The 16,963-nt window shown below is 38.3% G+C and overlaps 2 protein-coding genes and 1 long non-coding RNA gene across 3 annotated transcripts; 2 read left to right on the forward strand and 1 right to left on the reverse strand.

The window, feature by feature from the left end:
* Window positions 1–175: 175 nt before the first annotated feature.
* LOC105839191 (CKLF-like MARVEL transmembrane domain-containing protein 4) lies at window positions 176–12,695 on the reverse strand. The gene is made up of 5 exons (XM_012685327.3): window positions 12,424–12,695; window positions 4,240–4,394; window positions 3,221–3,394; window positions 2,625–2,723; window positions 176–1,974 (listed from the first exon to the last, which is right to left on the reverse strand). The coding sequence occupies exons 2-5, from the start codon at window positions 4,372–4,374 to the stop codon at window positions 1,840–1,842; spliced, it is 543 nt and encodes a 180-aa protein (XP_012540781.1). The 5' UTR covers window positions 4,375–4,394; window positions 12,424–12,695; the 3' UTR covers window positions 176–1,839.
* Window positions 5,600–7,722, forward strand: LOC118646622. The gene is made up of 2 exons (XR_004964130.1): window positions 5,600–5,886; window positions 6,405–7,722. It is a non-coding gene; the product is annotated as an uncharacterized LOC118646622 (long non-coding RNA).
* Window positions 12,696–13,194: 499 nt separating the features above from the next.
* On the forward strand, window positions 13,195–15,876 carry LOC118646623 (fat storage-inducing transmembrane protein-like). The gene has a single exon (XM_036289932.1). The coding sequence runs from the start codon at window positions 13,739–13,741 to the stop codon at window positions 15,017–15,019; it is 1,281 nt and encodes a 426-aa protein (XP_036145825.1). The 5' UTR covers window positions 13,195–13,738; the 3' UTR covers window positions 15,020–15,876.
* Window positions 15,877–16,963: the final 1,087 nt, after the last annotated feature.

Consider the following 16,963-nt stretch of genomic DNA (forward strand, 5'->3'; position numbering starts at 1 on the left):
ATAGACAGAATTTATAAAAAAAACTTTTATGCGAGATGCCAGTACCCTAATATTCTTATCGTAAATTAAAAATTCATAAATTTCTAAAGAAAATTATAAAGAAAATTCGTGATATAAGTTTTTATAAATGTAATGTGTAATATAAAAAAACATTGCAGAATCAGAATACAACACATCAGAATGCAATATATTATATTTTAATGTATATATATAAAATATACATTAAAATGCACACATACACTGAAATACTTAAATTATAAATAGAATTCGATACAATTTGTAGATCTTCTTATTCGTGAAAATTCCGCAATATTTTACGGAAATCTTGGCAAAATCCGTCCGTCCCGCATTGTAAAGGGATCGCGAGCGATCCAAAGTTCATGTCTAAGAAACAACAATCAATGATTTATTTTGTTGATTATATTCATCGACGTTGAGACTTTATTTCGCCAATCATTATTATGCATAGTAATATCCACGTCAGATCTCTCGTCAGACTTTTAACTAGACATTGATATAAGTGTATACCGTGTTGTGTACATATCGATGTTGTACTTGTATAGATTCGAGAACGAAATTAATAAATATATACAGCTTAGTCGCGAGTCGCAACAGAGAGTATAGTGCATTACTCTTCGGTATATCATTCGGTATATTGTAACAAAGTATTCTCGTTTGTGATATAGAGAAAATCTCGCGATATTTCGCGTAACGAGTAACGCGATATGATGATCTGATGACGAATGTGGCAGATATGTTCGTCGCGAGTCAAATAATACATTTATTATTTGTATGTGTATACGTGATGATGCTATGTTATCTTTTCATTATCTATTCGCCCTGTACAATTTGCATATAGTCGTAGCTGCACACCTTGATCTCTCTATGTATCAGGGGCTTGCAATATCGAACAATCTAAGAATTCTAAACGACAGTTTACAAAGACTACGTACGACGATAAAGAGGAAAAACTCTCAGCATCTTAATTTTTTTGCATGCTCTGTCCTTGTTTGCAAACGGCCAAACGCACTCTCATCGGATGGTCATTTTGAATAGAAATAACGCTCTTAATTAAGTTTACTTCATATTTAATTATTTCTCGTAAAATTTGAATTCTTTAATAAATATTCTTGGATAGAAACTGGAAAAAATCTCACTAGCAGAAACGTAGAAAACAATTGCTGAAGATAAAATTGACCGGTCCGGTTGCGAACAAGAACCCAGAAGTTTAAAATAGATCTAACACTCGCAACAGCACTCGATATTGCGGTAGATAAATGCGCTCGAGCATCATTTACTACTACTACTACGATGCTCTTTAAGCGTCTCTTCCAACAATAATTTAAGATATGGATTTAACAACATTACAGACTTGTTATGCGTATATATAGATATATATATGTACACATACATCATCGCATAAATAACAGTCGACCGAAAGCAAAGACGCGGCAAACATTATTACAAAATATTAACAATATCGTTGTTCGGCGGAGTAAAGCGCGCATGCGGCCGCGTCGCCCTCTTTTTCTTGTTAGGGTACAAGTTAACGCTACGGCGTTAGTGTAGATTATTGCCTTGTTACTGAGTACAAAATAAAAATGTGACGGAAAGAAAGTCGTAGTGTACGTGCGTGGGTAAACGAGCGTACACGCACGCACAAGCGCGCGCTATGCACGCGCATCGTGCGTGCCGCATTGACGTTCCACATGTGAGAGGAACGTGCGAGAGAAACGCGCCGGAATTACAAAAAGGACTGGCCCCGCACAAAGGTAACGATATGTGTCGATCAATCGATCGATGTGGTCCATTCTGTCGTGGGCCTTCTCTCCTGAATATCTAATACGCCGGACTGGTGACAGCGGACGTTTGTTTCGGCGTGCTCTGGCCCTGCGCCAATGCTCCGCTCTTCGCCGCTTTAAACTTCAGCCAAGCATCGTAGCCGTACACCACCATTGCGCAAAATCCAAAGAACTGTAGATAGATCTCGGTATTAAACATCAAAAAACATATCAGTTTAACTTAAGAATTAATATATTTAAAAAAAAAGCTTTTTAATCGGCAAAAAACTTAAAAAACTGCAAGGTTTATATTTTTAAATATTGTTATTTGCCCACGAAAATTCCAATGTGTAACGATACACAGAAGAAACAGTACTAAATAAAACTAATATATTGCATCTAAATCTGTTTATACATAGGTAAAAAATTATATTTTGATATTAAAAAATGACAATCTTACTTATATATAATTTCATCTTCTCTAAAGAATTTGATAATCTTGAAATTTAGCAAAATATTATATTTTTATTTTAATATTATAATACTCATCTAAAGAGTATAATATGACTGTTTTGATAATAGTAGTATTAAAAACTTCTAATTCTTGAAAATATTATTCTTTATTTTGTATCCGATACATTTTTCCTCTCAACTCATAAAAATTATTGTTGAATAATAAGAATATATTTTCCTTGATAAAATTATGCAAAATTAATTCTTCATGTAAGCAAATTACGTGTTTGTTCACTATATAATCTTATTTCAATATTTAACGTTTCAAAAATAAAGGCAGTCTCAAAACAAGAGTGAACTTTTGTTCTGTATACACAAAGGAATTCTTACCGCAGCAACACCGAAAGCCTCCGAGGCACGCGCATAGTCGGCTGCGAGGGAAGCGGCCAACAGATAGAAAATGGTCCATATGGTGCAGAATACGAATTCCTGAAATCATACACGCGGAGCATTTTCAACTGATGGAGTGGTAAAAATTGAGTTTAGGTGCGGCAGAGTTCGTAAAACGTGCAATTTGCCGGTGCGAGATGTTATGCGACATTACAGGAGTGACGTACCTACGTAATGCCACGTAACGCCCCGGCATTCTAAAAAGGTCAACCTGATTACGAACGATCTTCGGTCCAGCATCGACCGCCCCCGTTACGTCGTACGCGATTGATCGTTCACTCGTTGAGCGACAAAAGTCGAGTAGCGGCGACTTCGATTTTTTTTACATTTCTACGCGCGTGGAAACTTTCTAGTGGGCTTTCACTCCCTGCTCTTATTACACGCGTGTATCCGCATTCATATATTCCAGTTGTGTTATCGACTTGTTCTCTATACTTACTCTTATTTGCATTTATTTTAGGCACAATCGAGATAAAAGATCTCGCGGCCAGGAGACAACCGATTAGCGCGCGTGCGCGATAGAGAGAGAGACTTACGATTTTAATCCAAGGGATCCTGGCAAACTTTTCCACAATGTGGAACAGATAGAGGACGAGCAGGATCCCCGTGAACCAGAAGCCGCCCATGGCCACGGTATTGAACCATCCTCCCCGGCTGTGGCTGCTAAGAGTCGACGTCGTTATGCATATAAATCCCAGGAGATTTAGCACCTGAAAGAAGACGGCGATTATCATTCATGAACATTTTCCGTCGCGCAGCGATGAGCGAAGCACGCATTGTGCACAAATAGAAAGCCACGCGGCGGTTCTTGCGACCGTCGTGAGAGATTTAAAAATCCATTATAGCCCAATGACGTAACCCGGACGCCTTTACAACCGGCCCGCCGGTAATCTTTATTCACGGTAGACGAGCGTACGTTTTGTATACACAATGCCTACATTTAGCGAGCCAAGCTCCACAGCCTTATTCTATTTAAATAGATTCTTTAGTTCTTTGCTAATATTTCGCTTAATTAATGTTCTTACCCTTAATTAATGTTCTTACCCTTAATTAATGTGCACACTTTTAACTTTAATCTCAAAGACTCAAATGTAAAAGATCTGTATAGTGCAGTCTAGCAGTCTTTCACGTTGTAACCGTGGATTCTAATTAATTTATCCCTTATAAGAATGTAATATTGCACAGTATTAAATTAGCTAATATTCAATATTATTATTTCAATACTCATTTTAAGTATTAAAAGATTGTTGGTACCTTTAATGCTCCAAATAAGTAATAATTACTGCCCAATTTAATATATCGCCTAGTGTTAATAATACATTTCTACAAGGGATGATTCACAATCTCTTATCTCTAAATCTCGTAGACAAAAAAATTTCATTTTATTAGAGAGAAAGTTTCACTCTACGAGATTTGGAGAATTATTAACCGGAGACTCTTATAGATACTTTACAAAGCGATTATTAAACATCATAAGCAGATTCTCGCGCATCGCAGTGACGAGACTACTACAGAGTTGTAGTAAAGTGAAGGACACGTGTGCCGTAGCACTCACCACTTGTACGACCTTCAGCATGCCCGGCAACGTCCTCACGTATGACGGATCGAACCGTATATTCGGCTGAGTCGTCGTGGTGGTGGTCGTCACGGTGGTCGTGGTGGTGTGCTGCCCCGGGAAGCCTTGATCCATCGTGTCCGGTTACTTTGAAACTGTAACAACGACAGACACGTGAGTGATAGTTAACGCAATGCCGCGATATCTGTCGTCTGCCTTGTCGCCGCGCCGCCACCTGATCCGATCCACACGCGCGCGAGGATGACGGTGGTGATTCTTCGTGAGGGCGCGTCTCAAGCGGAACGGTCGACCGAGCATCGACCGAGCCGCGCGAACGAGGGGGATGAGGAAGAGATGGACCTTAGAATAAAGATCGCCACCCGACGCGGTAGTAGATTTTCTCAAACACGCGCGCTAGAGCTACCCTTATAAAAAAAAAAACGTAATACTATTAAACCGGTCAGAAATTATTACTTATGTTGAATATTAAAAATACTAACGGCGATGCTCTTAATAGTTAGAGTAAGTATTAATTACTGGCCAATTTAATAATGTTCAGTATTACATTTTTATAAAGGAAGCGCATTTGATCTCGGAATGCTTCTGCAGGTGAGTTTTCATCCAGATGACGGTTCGAGTTTAGTGCAATTCTCGCCGTTGAGATAATATTTAGCCAAATTTTTCTACGTTAAAATACACTGACAGAAAAGAATGCTTAATTCAAATAAATATTTATTCGAATGGTACTAATAATATATTTTATAGAAAATCAATAATATTTATTTAAAACAAGTAATACTTTCTATAATTTAGAAAATATTGCTCATTTGAAATAAATATTATTCATTTTTTTTTATAAAATATGTTATTAGTACTATTCAAATAAATATGTATTTGAATCAAGCATCCTTTTCTGTCAGTATAGTGTTGGTTCAATTACTTTAATTACTACCTTGCAGTTCATAAAGTAGAAAAAAGCTAAAGGTTCTTAATTATATGGTTGAATTTTCACCCGGAGTAATATTAACGTCAAAAAAATATGAGTGGCACTCTGGGGTTAAAGTAAGCGTCTCTCGCGAGTCTTTATCCTGCTGATGATTTCATTAGGTAATTAGGGAATTACATAAATATAGATGAGTGCGAGCAAACGTATCGATCGCCAGGTAAAAATATTTGAACCCGAGAAGGGGATAAAGACCGCGCGGGTGAGAACGATTCACTTTCTGAGATTGCAAAATTATTTTCTTCGGGAAAAAAGAAAAACATCCGAGGGACGTGCGTGCAATATGCAACTTCTGCGTCGGAGATGCTCCCGCGCGGATGCCGGAGAAAATAGCACACGCTCTGATATTTACTGTCATATCCAGCGCTATCGATTGTATAATCCAAACGCACAGCTTGCCGTCCGGTTATACATAAATTTAACGCACGCACTGTGTATCGTGTCCCGCGTGCCTTCGTGTAACTGTCGCATCCAGTCGATTCATGATCGACTTCCTTTCTCCCGGGGAATTATTGCTTGGGTATCCACTTGTGATAACTTGTGTGATAAACCGGCGCGGCCGGTCACCGCACCGTAAACACTTGCTCTCAAATCTTGCGCGTTAATTACACGCACCGCGCCCGCACCAGATATTAAATTCTTGCGTAAGTAATAATATACATTATCACATTACTTGATTGCATATTATTTTATTTTATCCTGTTACATTCCTCATATATATTTCTCGATGTAGTATTTAAATTTCTTCTTATTTCCTTCGTATTATTCTAATTATAAAACAAATTTTTATACGTAACTCTCTCCTCACAACAATAGAGTAGAGAGCGCATTTGCTTTATATCTTCTCTCTAAATTTCCTAGAGTGAAACATTACTCTAAAAGAGTGAAAATCGAACATATTTAAGTTCGAGTGATTTGTCACTCTAATCAGAATGAAAATGCCCTCTATAAGAGTGAATTTTTATTTACTCTAATTAGAGTGACAAATCACTCGAACTTTAGATATGTTCGATTTTCACTCTTTTAGAGTAATGTTTCACTCTAGGAAATTTAGAGAGTTCAGCTTCCTCTTTCCACGCTTTTACTTTATTGATCAGTTGAGCTCCGTTAAGTTAATGCTATTACATAATAATTATAAATCACGGAGATCTGAATGTTTCAGCAGGACTCGTCGGGCATCGATCGACCCGCGTACACGAAGGACACGCGCACGCTCCGCCCGAATACGTGATTCTTCCGCGCTTCCCGCAATTAACGCTCAATTAATGTCCTCCGTGAGATCGCGCGCGGCGGTGAAGGGGGAGCGAGGGGGGGGGGGATAGGGAAGGAGGACGCGCCGGAGATATGCGCCGCGATCGAGAGAGACGCCGAGGGACGAACGAGGAGAATGAAAACGCGGATCGATTACCAGAGCGTGCTATCGTGCAGGCGTAAAAGGCGTAAACGCGTTGTTTTGCGTCGGCGATAATGCAACGCGCGAAATAATCAATCGCGCGCGTCTGGTGATCCCGAAATTCCTCTTCTCCCTTCCCCTCCCTTGAAATTTCCATGTCAAAGGGTTGTAGCCGGAATCGCTCGATTCTCTCCTTCCGCGGATATGACCCGAACGAAAATCATTAAACGGAGAACAGAGAGATCACGATACTCTCTCTCTCTCCTTCTCGCAGATGCTCTCGGGTTAGAGACCGCGGCGTCCTGTTCGTTATGTCACCGGAGACGCGTGCCGCGGGAATTACTTAATCTCGCAGCGTGAGGTCATCCCGGCCTCTGGAAATAGACGGTGACAGTTCGCGGCGAACGCGACAGCGCGGCCGTGCAACACCACGTGCGAGTCGCCGGAGCCTCCCACGACGCGGCGGATGGGACGAGAAACCGCTTATATGATGAAATTCGTGCAGCGCGTTTTTATCGAGTGCATACGACGCGCTTGTGTCCCTAGGCACGAATCTTTTGTCGTTAATATGAAATTATAGAACAAATATTAATGTATCGTTAGTATCTTATATTAAGTGACAATTATATTAAAGTGACAATTTTTTAAATACAGCTTTAAGCTTGACGCACATACGTAAAATTGGTTTTGAGAATTTATTGAATTCTGTAGAGTAAATTAGGGTAGGACGGCCAATGGCTATAATTTCTTCAATAATTGCTTAATAATTTCTTCTTGTAATTATTTTCAAAGCTAATCGATATTTACTGTAGTTTATGTGCGTATATTATACTATTCGAAATAACACAATATTATGGATATTGTATCACGTTTTTACTTTTGACTGCCTGTAAAGTTTTCTCATGTGTTCATTTAAAAATGTCGCAATGTCGAATAAATTACAGTTAAGCTATCAAAATTAACAAAGGCACATAACGAAGACATGTAAATTGCAATTATGTAATGTGTGTAAATTGTAATTATATATTTTATTTCCTTTTCTATTTTTTAAATAAATATTGTGACTACCTTTCTCTCACAGTTTGGGTATAAAATGGCCTATGACTCTTTTCGGGTTAAGTGTTTATATATACTTTTTATAAAAAAGACGTGAATTAAGTTGCGCACCTAATATTTTAAATTTGATATATCATAGATATATTTTTTTAGTACTGATAATGAGTTAAATAGATGATAAGCTTATATGAACATTATAAAAAACATTTTTTATATAAAATTAAAACATGTTATAATATGTGACAATAAATCTAAAAATTATGTTTTTTTATTTTCAATCTTTAGCACGTAGTACAATTAAGGGGTCATGCTTGATTGTAAAGGTAAAAAAAAACGATTTTTGGGTCTTTGCAGTTTCTTAAAGTACACTTTAAATATCATAAAGTGGAAATATTGCTATCACATTTTTTTAGTGGTTTTCCGCTCTGATAAAAGTTAAAGTTTACTCTATAAAAGTAAATTTTAACTTTTACTAGGAGTCTCTAACGCGGTCTTTAACCCGATAGTATCTTCGAGAAGGAAAGAGGATTGTAATCTCCGCCGCGTCTTTCGGCCCTCTGTTTATCTTCGTTCGATCTACCCTGATAGAGGGTAAATTGAGCAATTATATCCTAAAAACTACATCGATTAATTTAAAATTTTAAGTACTTAATTAATTTACATATTATTAGCTAGTACTTGAACGAAAAATATTTTTTTTAATGAAATTCTTTTCTTTATTAACAAAAAACGAGAAATGCGCACAACAAAAAATCTCGTTTTTTTTTACACCTTGTAAAAATTGATTTTGTTTTAAATTCTTTCGTTTAAACACAAAAAAATGGTATACTAAGAAGTTTTCAGATAAACCTATCTCGAATTATCATGTGCGCTGTACATCACTTAAAAAACTTCCGAGCAAATATAGGTATTCTTCCATTTTTAACTATTTGTACATAAAAAAATTAGAATAAATTTTTTAATAACTGATCTGTTAAATAAAACAAAAGTATACTCAAAAGTCCGATAGGTTTTTCTTAAAAAATTCAAAAAAATCACGGTTTTGGGGGGCTGCTAACATGCCACCCTTTAAGTTAAATCTCTCACAATTTGCTTCTGGTTTAAAGTCTCGTACATTCGAATTCTATATTTCATATTTCATCGATGAATCCCGCTAATATTATTATTCATGCGTCACAAGCGTAACGCAAGTTCTTTTTTTGCCGTCATCGGGATAAAATTACAGCGCGCTTTATCCAGCGGCAATCCGGTCTTATGACGGAAATGGCGATCAATTCTGAATCGAGAGAATCGCTTACGATGAAACCTCTAACTGTATAATTCCTTGTATCTGCGACTCGACTCTCCATAACCGGATTTCTTGCGTGTGAAAAAAAATTACTCTAACCAAGCGGCAAATCATCCAGACTTAAACAATTTAGATACATGAGCAACTTCTAACATCAATTTCTACCAACGTAGAATAACTTTAACCTCCGTCGATCTTACTTTTTATCTTTTTCCATTTTTACATTGAAAACAAGTACATGAGAAATTTATTTATGAGATGTAAATTTATTCCACTAAAATAAATCTTTATTTAAATTCGGCGAAATAAATTGATATTCCTAACAAATGAACTAATTAATGAAACATGAAATAATTCATAAAAATGTACTGATGGAAAAATTTATGCTAAGAAAAGCAGTTTCTCATTTTTTAGTTTTTTTCTTTTAACTAAAGGTTGTCTTTGCAAAAAATATTTTCTTGATGAACAGTGCTAAAATATACTCGTCATTTACTTGAAACAAATAATTTACTTAAAAATAAATTTCTGTGTGCACACAGAAAAATGTGTACTTGAATTAAACTATTAACTATTACTTATTTTAAATAATTCATAAATTTATATATTCGCAAGTCTATCATAAATTCTTCAAAAATGATAAATTTATTAAAAATCTATTCTAAATCCTAATAATTTAATACTTCAATTAAAAATATTAAGTTAAAATAAAAATTTGATTTACTCATTACTTTGATTTTTCTTCATTTTTATAATATTCTTCAAGAAAGTATAAATTCTTTCTTCAAGTACATAATAATGAATTTTTCTAAAATTTGTGATCAGTATATTTTAAAACTATTATCAAGAGAGAAAATATTCTTTATTGAAGATATCCATTACTTATTAGAAGAAAAAAAGTAAATTGAATAATCGCTTTTCTCGGCAGTAGAATAAATATCTTTCTGCGTGTACATTTTATCCCAATCATTTCTTTTCCAATAAATATTGAAGGAAAACACAACAATTAACATTTACCTATTAATATCTCGATCCTTTCCTCGGTATAAGAATTTCAAAAACAAAGTTAAATTGTATGATCTATGAGATTAAAATTAATTTATCCTGAGAGAAGTAACCACAAGTCGCATGAGTATCACAGAGAAGGCCAATCGATGATTAAGTTAAACGGGATTTATGCCGTGGGTGCGAGAACCGCCGATCACCGGAGACCACGTCTTGTTTCGCGGCTGAAACAAGAGAAACAAGAAACCACCGGGTGGGTGCCGCGGGAATGATAGAATGCACGCGCGTAGGTGGAGGACTGACATTGTTATCGCAACGGGAGAGATACAGGAAACATGAATCTAACGGCGCCGACGAACGCTCCTGGCGGTTCTCGGAGGATCGATCTCCAAGGATCTCTGCTCCCGTTTCCACAGCGACACGTGCCGACGTCGCCGCGTGGGGACATTGTAATCGACTTCCCGGAATTGTAAAATCGATCTACAAGGAGATTCGGTTCACTTATCGGGCTTGTCGCGGCTTTAGGAGCGAAGAAGTGTTCATTTTATATCGGAGTCCGATCATTTTATTGCACGTGTAATCTCAAGATGCGATCATCTCGTTGTACCGGACGGATTCTTGGAATTGTCATTTAAAGTAATCAGAGATTGTAATTGATATTGGATTGGCCAGTCAAAATTACGGTCGCTATAACTTAAGATTGGTTCTCTATTTTCAGTCGGCTCAGTTGTGCATCATCACAACTTGGTGAAAATCACAAAAGCAAATTCATTAAGTGTTGATAGAATTATAAATTCTATATTCTAATAAATTCTAATAATTTCTACTATTTTCTTCAAATTTGTACGAGACATAATAGATCCCCTTCCCTATAAATTTCTTAGAGTGAAAATACTGCCACTAAATTTTTTCGAGTGATTTTCCACTCGATAAGAGTTAAAATTCACTCTAATAGAATGAATTTTTAACTTTTGTTGGAGTGAAAAATCACTCGAAAAATAATTCTTATTGGAATAGAAAATTCACTCTATTAGAGTGAATTTTAATTCTTATAAAATGGAAAATTACTCGAAAAATTGTAGTGGCGGTATTTTCACTCTAAGAAATTTCGAAAATTAATTTTAAGTTTAATAATAATAATAATAATTTTATTGTGAGGAGTAAATATGTAATATAAAACCTAGATTTTTAACTTCCTCTTCGAAAAGAGGAAGCTTTCGAGAATTATCGCGTGATTAATGGGATTATCTCACGGATTAATATTCAATGTCCTCCTGCAAAGATTATCTCATGTTAACAGAGTGTGTAATGTCGCAAAAATGCGGAAATTTCAGGGAACTTTTTCTAGCCTTGAATTTTCATAGAATTTTTGAAGTTTTGCACTTTGAAATTAAATTCTCTCTCTCCGACAAAATTAAGTGTTCCTTTCCTCATTTCCTTCATTTTTTAATAATGTAAAACGTCGACAACCGATCAACAATAAATATAGCATACGCATCTATGCAGATTTTCGTGTGATTCGCCAGTTTTTTATTTTAAAAAAGTGACGATGAAAGACAGTACATTGTTCTAAATTGACAATTACGCTTCGTATTCTTATACCTTTAGTTATATCGCGGACAAATGGTTACACGCTACTTAGCTTAAATATCATTTCTTCTTTGAACGTTCTGAAATTTAATATTCAAAGCTCGAGTGACCTTTTTGAATGATAAACGAACAATAAAAGATAAGATAATAAAATAATTTCGTTTCAAAGCTTAAAAAATTTATCTAATCTCACCCAAGAATATCAATATTTCAAATAAAACTCCCGGAATAAAAAAAGCCGGAAATTTTCGTACAAAACTCGATTACACACCCACGTTAATCACTGGATGCGTCACGCGTGCACGGGCGTGCGTAACGAAGTTTCCCCGAATGCGATCGAACGGCCGAAAAGTGTAGCGTAAACAAATGAGTAAAAACGTCACGGGCGCCTTTTTCACTCGCGCGGGGGGAGGGGGGGTAGGATGCAGGTAAGGGACAAGGGAGATAGGAGAGGGGGAAGAAATTTCCCGTGTCAACCGTCCTCGTTTCCTCGTAGATCCTCTCTCGGCCGTGGAAAGCTGTCAACCGCGATCTCCCATTCATTATCGCCCGCGGCCCGAGCTACGCCCTCTCCGCGCGCCGCTCTCCCGCGCTCCGAGCGGAGCGGAGCGGCGCGGGGCCGTCCGTCTAAGCGTCCATCGAATTAGCGGCGGCTCTATCGACTGGCTGCGCGTCGCGTCGCTTTGCGGGGAAGCGTCGGTCGCTCCGACTCCACGACCACCACGGGTGATCATCCGGATCATCGTGCCGTGGACACGAAGGAAGGAAGAGAACGGGGGGAGGGGGTGGCGACGATTCGCGGGCGCCACTCGATCGCGCGTCGCGCCAGAGACTCCCGAACTTTGTGGTTACCTGTTCCACCTGTTACTGCTCCTCTCTCTCTCTCTCTTTCTCTCTCTCTCTCTCCCCGGCAACTCCGCTCGCCTTTTCCGCGTTAATCGCTTGATCCCTCTTTGCGAGTCGTGAGCGGCGCCTCCGCCTTCCTCAGCCTCCTTCAGCGGCACTCCCGGATTCCAACTGGTGAGCCGCGAACCAACCAACTCCAACGGCTCTCTGATCCACGATCGTTCGCACAAACGCTCCGCTCCGCGTCCCCGGCGTATGTCACGGCGCGTTTGTCCCCCCCCCCCCTCCCCCCACTTCTACCTTCGTCCGTTCCCCGTCGGAACGGACCGACCGTGGAGTACGCGGAGACGAGAGAGACTCGTGCCGACGGAAGAGGCAGCGGCAGCGCCAGTGTCTCGCGGACGCGTCAGCAAGTAGAGTTGTGTGATTTTGCGATTTTTATCGCCAACATTTAATCGCGATTTAAATCGCACTTGTATTAATTGTAATTGTAATTTATTTATTATTTTGACTATTTGACTAGAATTTTAGCCAGAATTTTATTTAACAAAAAAAAGTGTCACCACAAAGTAAAATATTAATCTCTTTTATAGCCTATGAATCTTTAACCCAGATGTATTAAAATATTAAAAAATCATATAAGTTAACATTTTTTATTGCAGATTTTTTAGTACTTTTTAAAAATCATAGTAAATTATTTTCTACGTTATTAGAATCAAAAATATTTTGTACTATATTAGATAATTATACTAAAATAAAAATAAAAATTAAAATTAAAATTAAAATTATCTGAATAACACAATTTTTTTAACACTATACGAAATACAATTCCATATAAAAACTTTGTTTAATTTACTTCCGGTGGTGGTAAAAAATAATTAAATTAATGACTCATAGAGCCTTTTCAATTGTGCTTTAAAACCATGTTAATAATTTCTTCAATCGACGTTCTTATTCTGCCAAGGACATACGAATCTCTGTGATTGGTTAACGACCTAGATTGCGTTTCAGACGGTCTTGAATATGAGAAACCGACTGTATGAATATCGGCCTTACGACCGCTTGCGAAGAGCAAAGAACTCGTACTGGGATTGGGAATTTGGGAGTAAAGAGCATCCCCACGGCACGCGTAACGATGCGAAGGAGGTGGGGGGGAAAGTCAATGGTGACGGAGCAGATTACTCGAGGTCGTGAGTCGTAACAATTGGAAAACCAGCTGGACACCACTGGACACTCGTAACAGTCGGTCCCGCGCTGGCGACGCCGTGGAGCAAAAACGTGGTTGGGTGTTCCTCACCTCTAAAGAGGTTAGTCCAATGTAATGGTACTAGGCCCCAGGTCCTGGGGTGACGTCGACCGCCTAGTGACCGACTATTACGAGCGCATTCGAGACGCGATGGCAACAGGTAAGCGACGCAGCATCCACACGTCGTCCGGGAATCCCGGCGCGGCCAACTATTCCATCGGCGGCGGGGTGCGCTCCAGCCGGATGAACTTTCGGCCGAGCGGCGCGCAACAGGAGGACCGTGGCGGCACCCGGCCGACCGCGGCGCCGAGCTCGATCGGTCTGATCCTGGTTACCATGCTGCTGCACGTGTGCAAGAAGTCGCTGCTGTTCGACACCGGGCTCAAAGTGGCCATCTACGGCGGTACAATATTCACCATTTCCCTGATCGCGGACTTCATCGCGATGCCACGCACCTACTTCTCCAGGTCCGACAACGCCCTGAACCAGTACTTCGTCAAGTGGGGCTGGGGCTGGCTGCTATCGGTGATCGTGCCCTGGGTCGTCCTGTCGGCGCACACGCTCGGCTGCGGCCGTCGGCCGATCCTGTTCAGGCACGTGGCCCGCATCCTACTCGCCACCGTCGCCTGGTTCGTCTGGACGAAGCTGTTCAATTACATCGAGACCACCTACGGCCGATGCCTGGGTACTCGCGACGTTCAGATGCAATCCAAGGCCAAGTGCCTGCAGTCGGGTAGGTTCTGGAGCGGCCTCGACATATCCGGGCACACGTTCATCTTGATCTACTCGAGCCTGATCCTCGCCGAGGAGGCCTCCTCCTTCGTGGGATGGGAGAGCATCAAGGATCTGATAATGCGGGAGGAGCACACGCGAACCGTGCCTACAGAGATTAGCACCGGCCCGCTGCGAAATCTTTCCGACGGTGATCTCGAGTTCCTGAAGAAGGCTCACCGAGCGCTCACGCCATACCTACGCGGTCTCTTCGTCGCGATGACGGTGCAGCAGCTGCTGTGGGACGTCATGCTGGTGTCGACCGTGCTCTACTACCACATCATGATCGAGAAATTCCTGGGTGGCGTGGCCGCGGTCATCACCTGGTACGTCACGTATCGGTGGTGGTACAAACTGCCGAGGGTCGGCTTGCCGGCACCGGGTGACGGCCTCTTCAAGTACAACGAGGTAAAGGCGAGTCCAGACTTCAGCAGCGCCAGGACGAGACGCAGCACGTTGAACGGCACCAATCAGCCGAGGTTCATGGGAATGCCAATCAGAACGCCACAGGAGACCGGAAGCACGGAACCGAGTCCGTCGTCGCACAGGCAAACGGATCTCGATGTGTCTACCTCGAGAGGGTAGAAATGTGTCATCCTCGTCGAATCGCTTTCATATCAGAACTATATTAACATCTGGATAACACACTTGTAATGCCTTATATTCACGAAATTTTCATTTCTCAGTACTTGAATTGAAAGTCGCAATACTGAGGGGGACATAGAATGTATGTACAGTATATTTAATATATATATTATATAATATATATTATATATATTTACAAATTATTTATTATATACAATATTTAAATTATTATATATATTATATAATACTTAAAGTACATAATACATTTATATATACCTGCATCCGAATATAGAGCTCTCTTATGTTCGAGTATAAAGGTCGATTCGAGTGTAAGATTTCTCGATATTTAAATTGAAATACTGTACTGTAAAGAGGAATGTAAAATGTAGCATATATATATTTATATTTGATAAATATTATGATATTTAAACAAGTATTCGAATATATTATTCCCTTATGTTTGAGTATAAATCGAATCGAAAATGCAAGAACTATATAAAGTACAATTTTTGTTTAGTTTAAAGGATACATGTAGACGTCTTCCTTTGACTTTCTACATGCAAGTAATTTTAGACACTCGATATATGCAATGGGATCTTCCGGGATGTAGTGCATCCTGGGTAATCAGGTTTGCTTAAACAAAGCAGCGCATGCTTCGTGCTTATAACTTCTTTAAATTATTTATAATTTATAGGATAGTGAACAGGATGTATGCCTGTTTTTTCAGTTGGTTGTTGGATTGTTGTAAAAAAAGACACATTTATTTATATATTTATTTAGAATTTAAAATCGGTGTTTTCGGTAACGCTTCTGAATTCTGTTTTGTACTTAATTTAATAAAGACTTTTATTAACAAAGCGTCCATTTTTCTTAAGTTAACAGATTACGACATGAAATTAACGTTTATACACCATGCTATATTTTTATGGAAGGAACGTACAAAATATATATAGTTCTCATTATGAAATCTTTCTTCCTCGTGCGTAGTACAATCAATGCATTTAAGAGTATATATTATGTTCTAAATTTTTTTCTCTTTATTTGTGAAAGTATCTTCCCCATTATCAGATCATCTAATATCGCAGGCCACTACTAATCATTTTTATTGAAAATATTTCTAATTTAGCAATTATAAAGACGTTGTCCATATTCATGAAAGATAATTGTACTTTTCAAAAGAAAGTTGTAGTGTATCGTGATAACAAAATAAGTACATAATTTGTCAAATTTCTTGTAATAAATTTCATCATTTTCTTACAAATTGACTTTCTTGTCCATTAATGAAAAGTAGTAACATCATATATTTCTGAATAATTTTGTACTACAAATACAGTTGCAGAATAATTCTCACATTTGGCAACATAGAGATCTTCGAGAAATTCACTCTACGGTGTTTAATAATTTGATGCTATAATAAAGTAAAACAGACATTTGTACAGATACAACAATTTACATCAGTTAATATCACTTCACACTGGTTTCTGTTTTAGAAAATTCATAACTCGTTGTGACTCCTTGCGCGCATATGTGTCAATGGAATTCAATTGATTCTACCATTAGATATAATTAATTATGCATTAAAGATATAAGATGTCACACTTTTTTGGTGTGTATATTATGTATTTCTTATGTTTTACATTTTACATTAAAAATAATCACTCAAATGTTACTAAGACAAAATCATGGGCAGACTGTACAGTACGAATTATTATGTTTAAGCGCCTATCTAAGAAAAAGAGAGGTCTAGTGGAAAAAAATATATATATAATGGGCTTAACCCTATATTGTAAAAAGAAGAACATATTTTTGCTTATACATACCATCACAATCTATCAGGCCTCACATATTTCGTTATGTTGTGATGGTGATGGCAAATAATTATACAATGTACTTAGATAACATTTAATACATATACGTATTTATTCGCACTTGTGAACAGAGATT

The sequence above is a fragment of the Monomorium pharaonis genome, chromosome 7 (assembly GCF_013373865.1).
Source record: "Monomorium pharaonis isolate MP-MQ-018 chromosome 7, ASM1337386v2, whole genome shotgun sequence".
Taxonomy (NCBI): domain Eukaryota; kingdom Metazoa; phylum Arthropoda; class Insecta; order Hymenoptera; family Formicidae; genus Monomorium; species Monomorium pharaonis.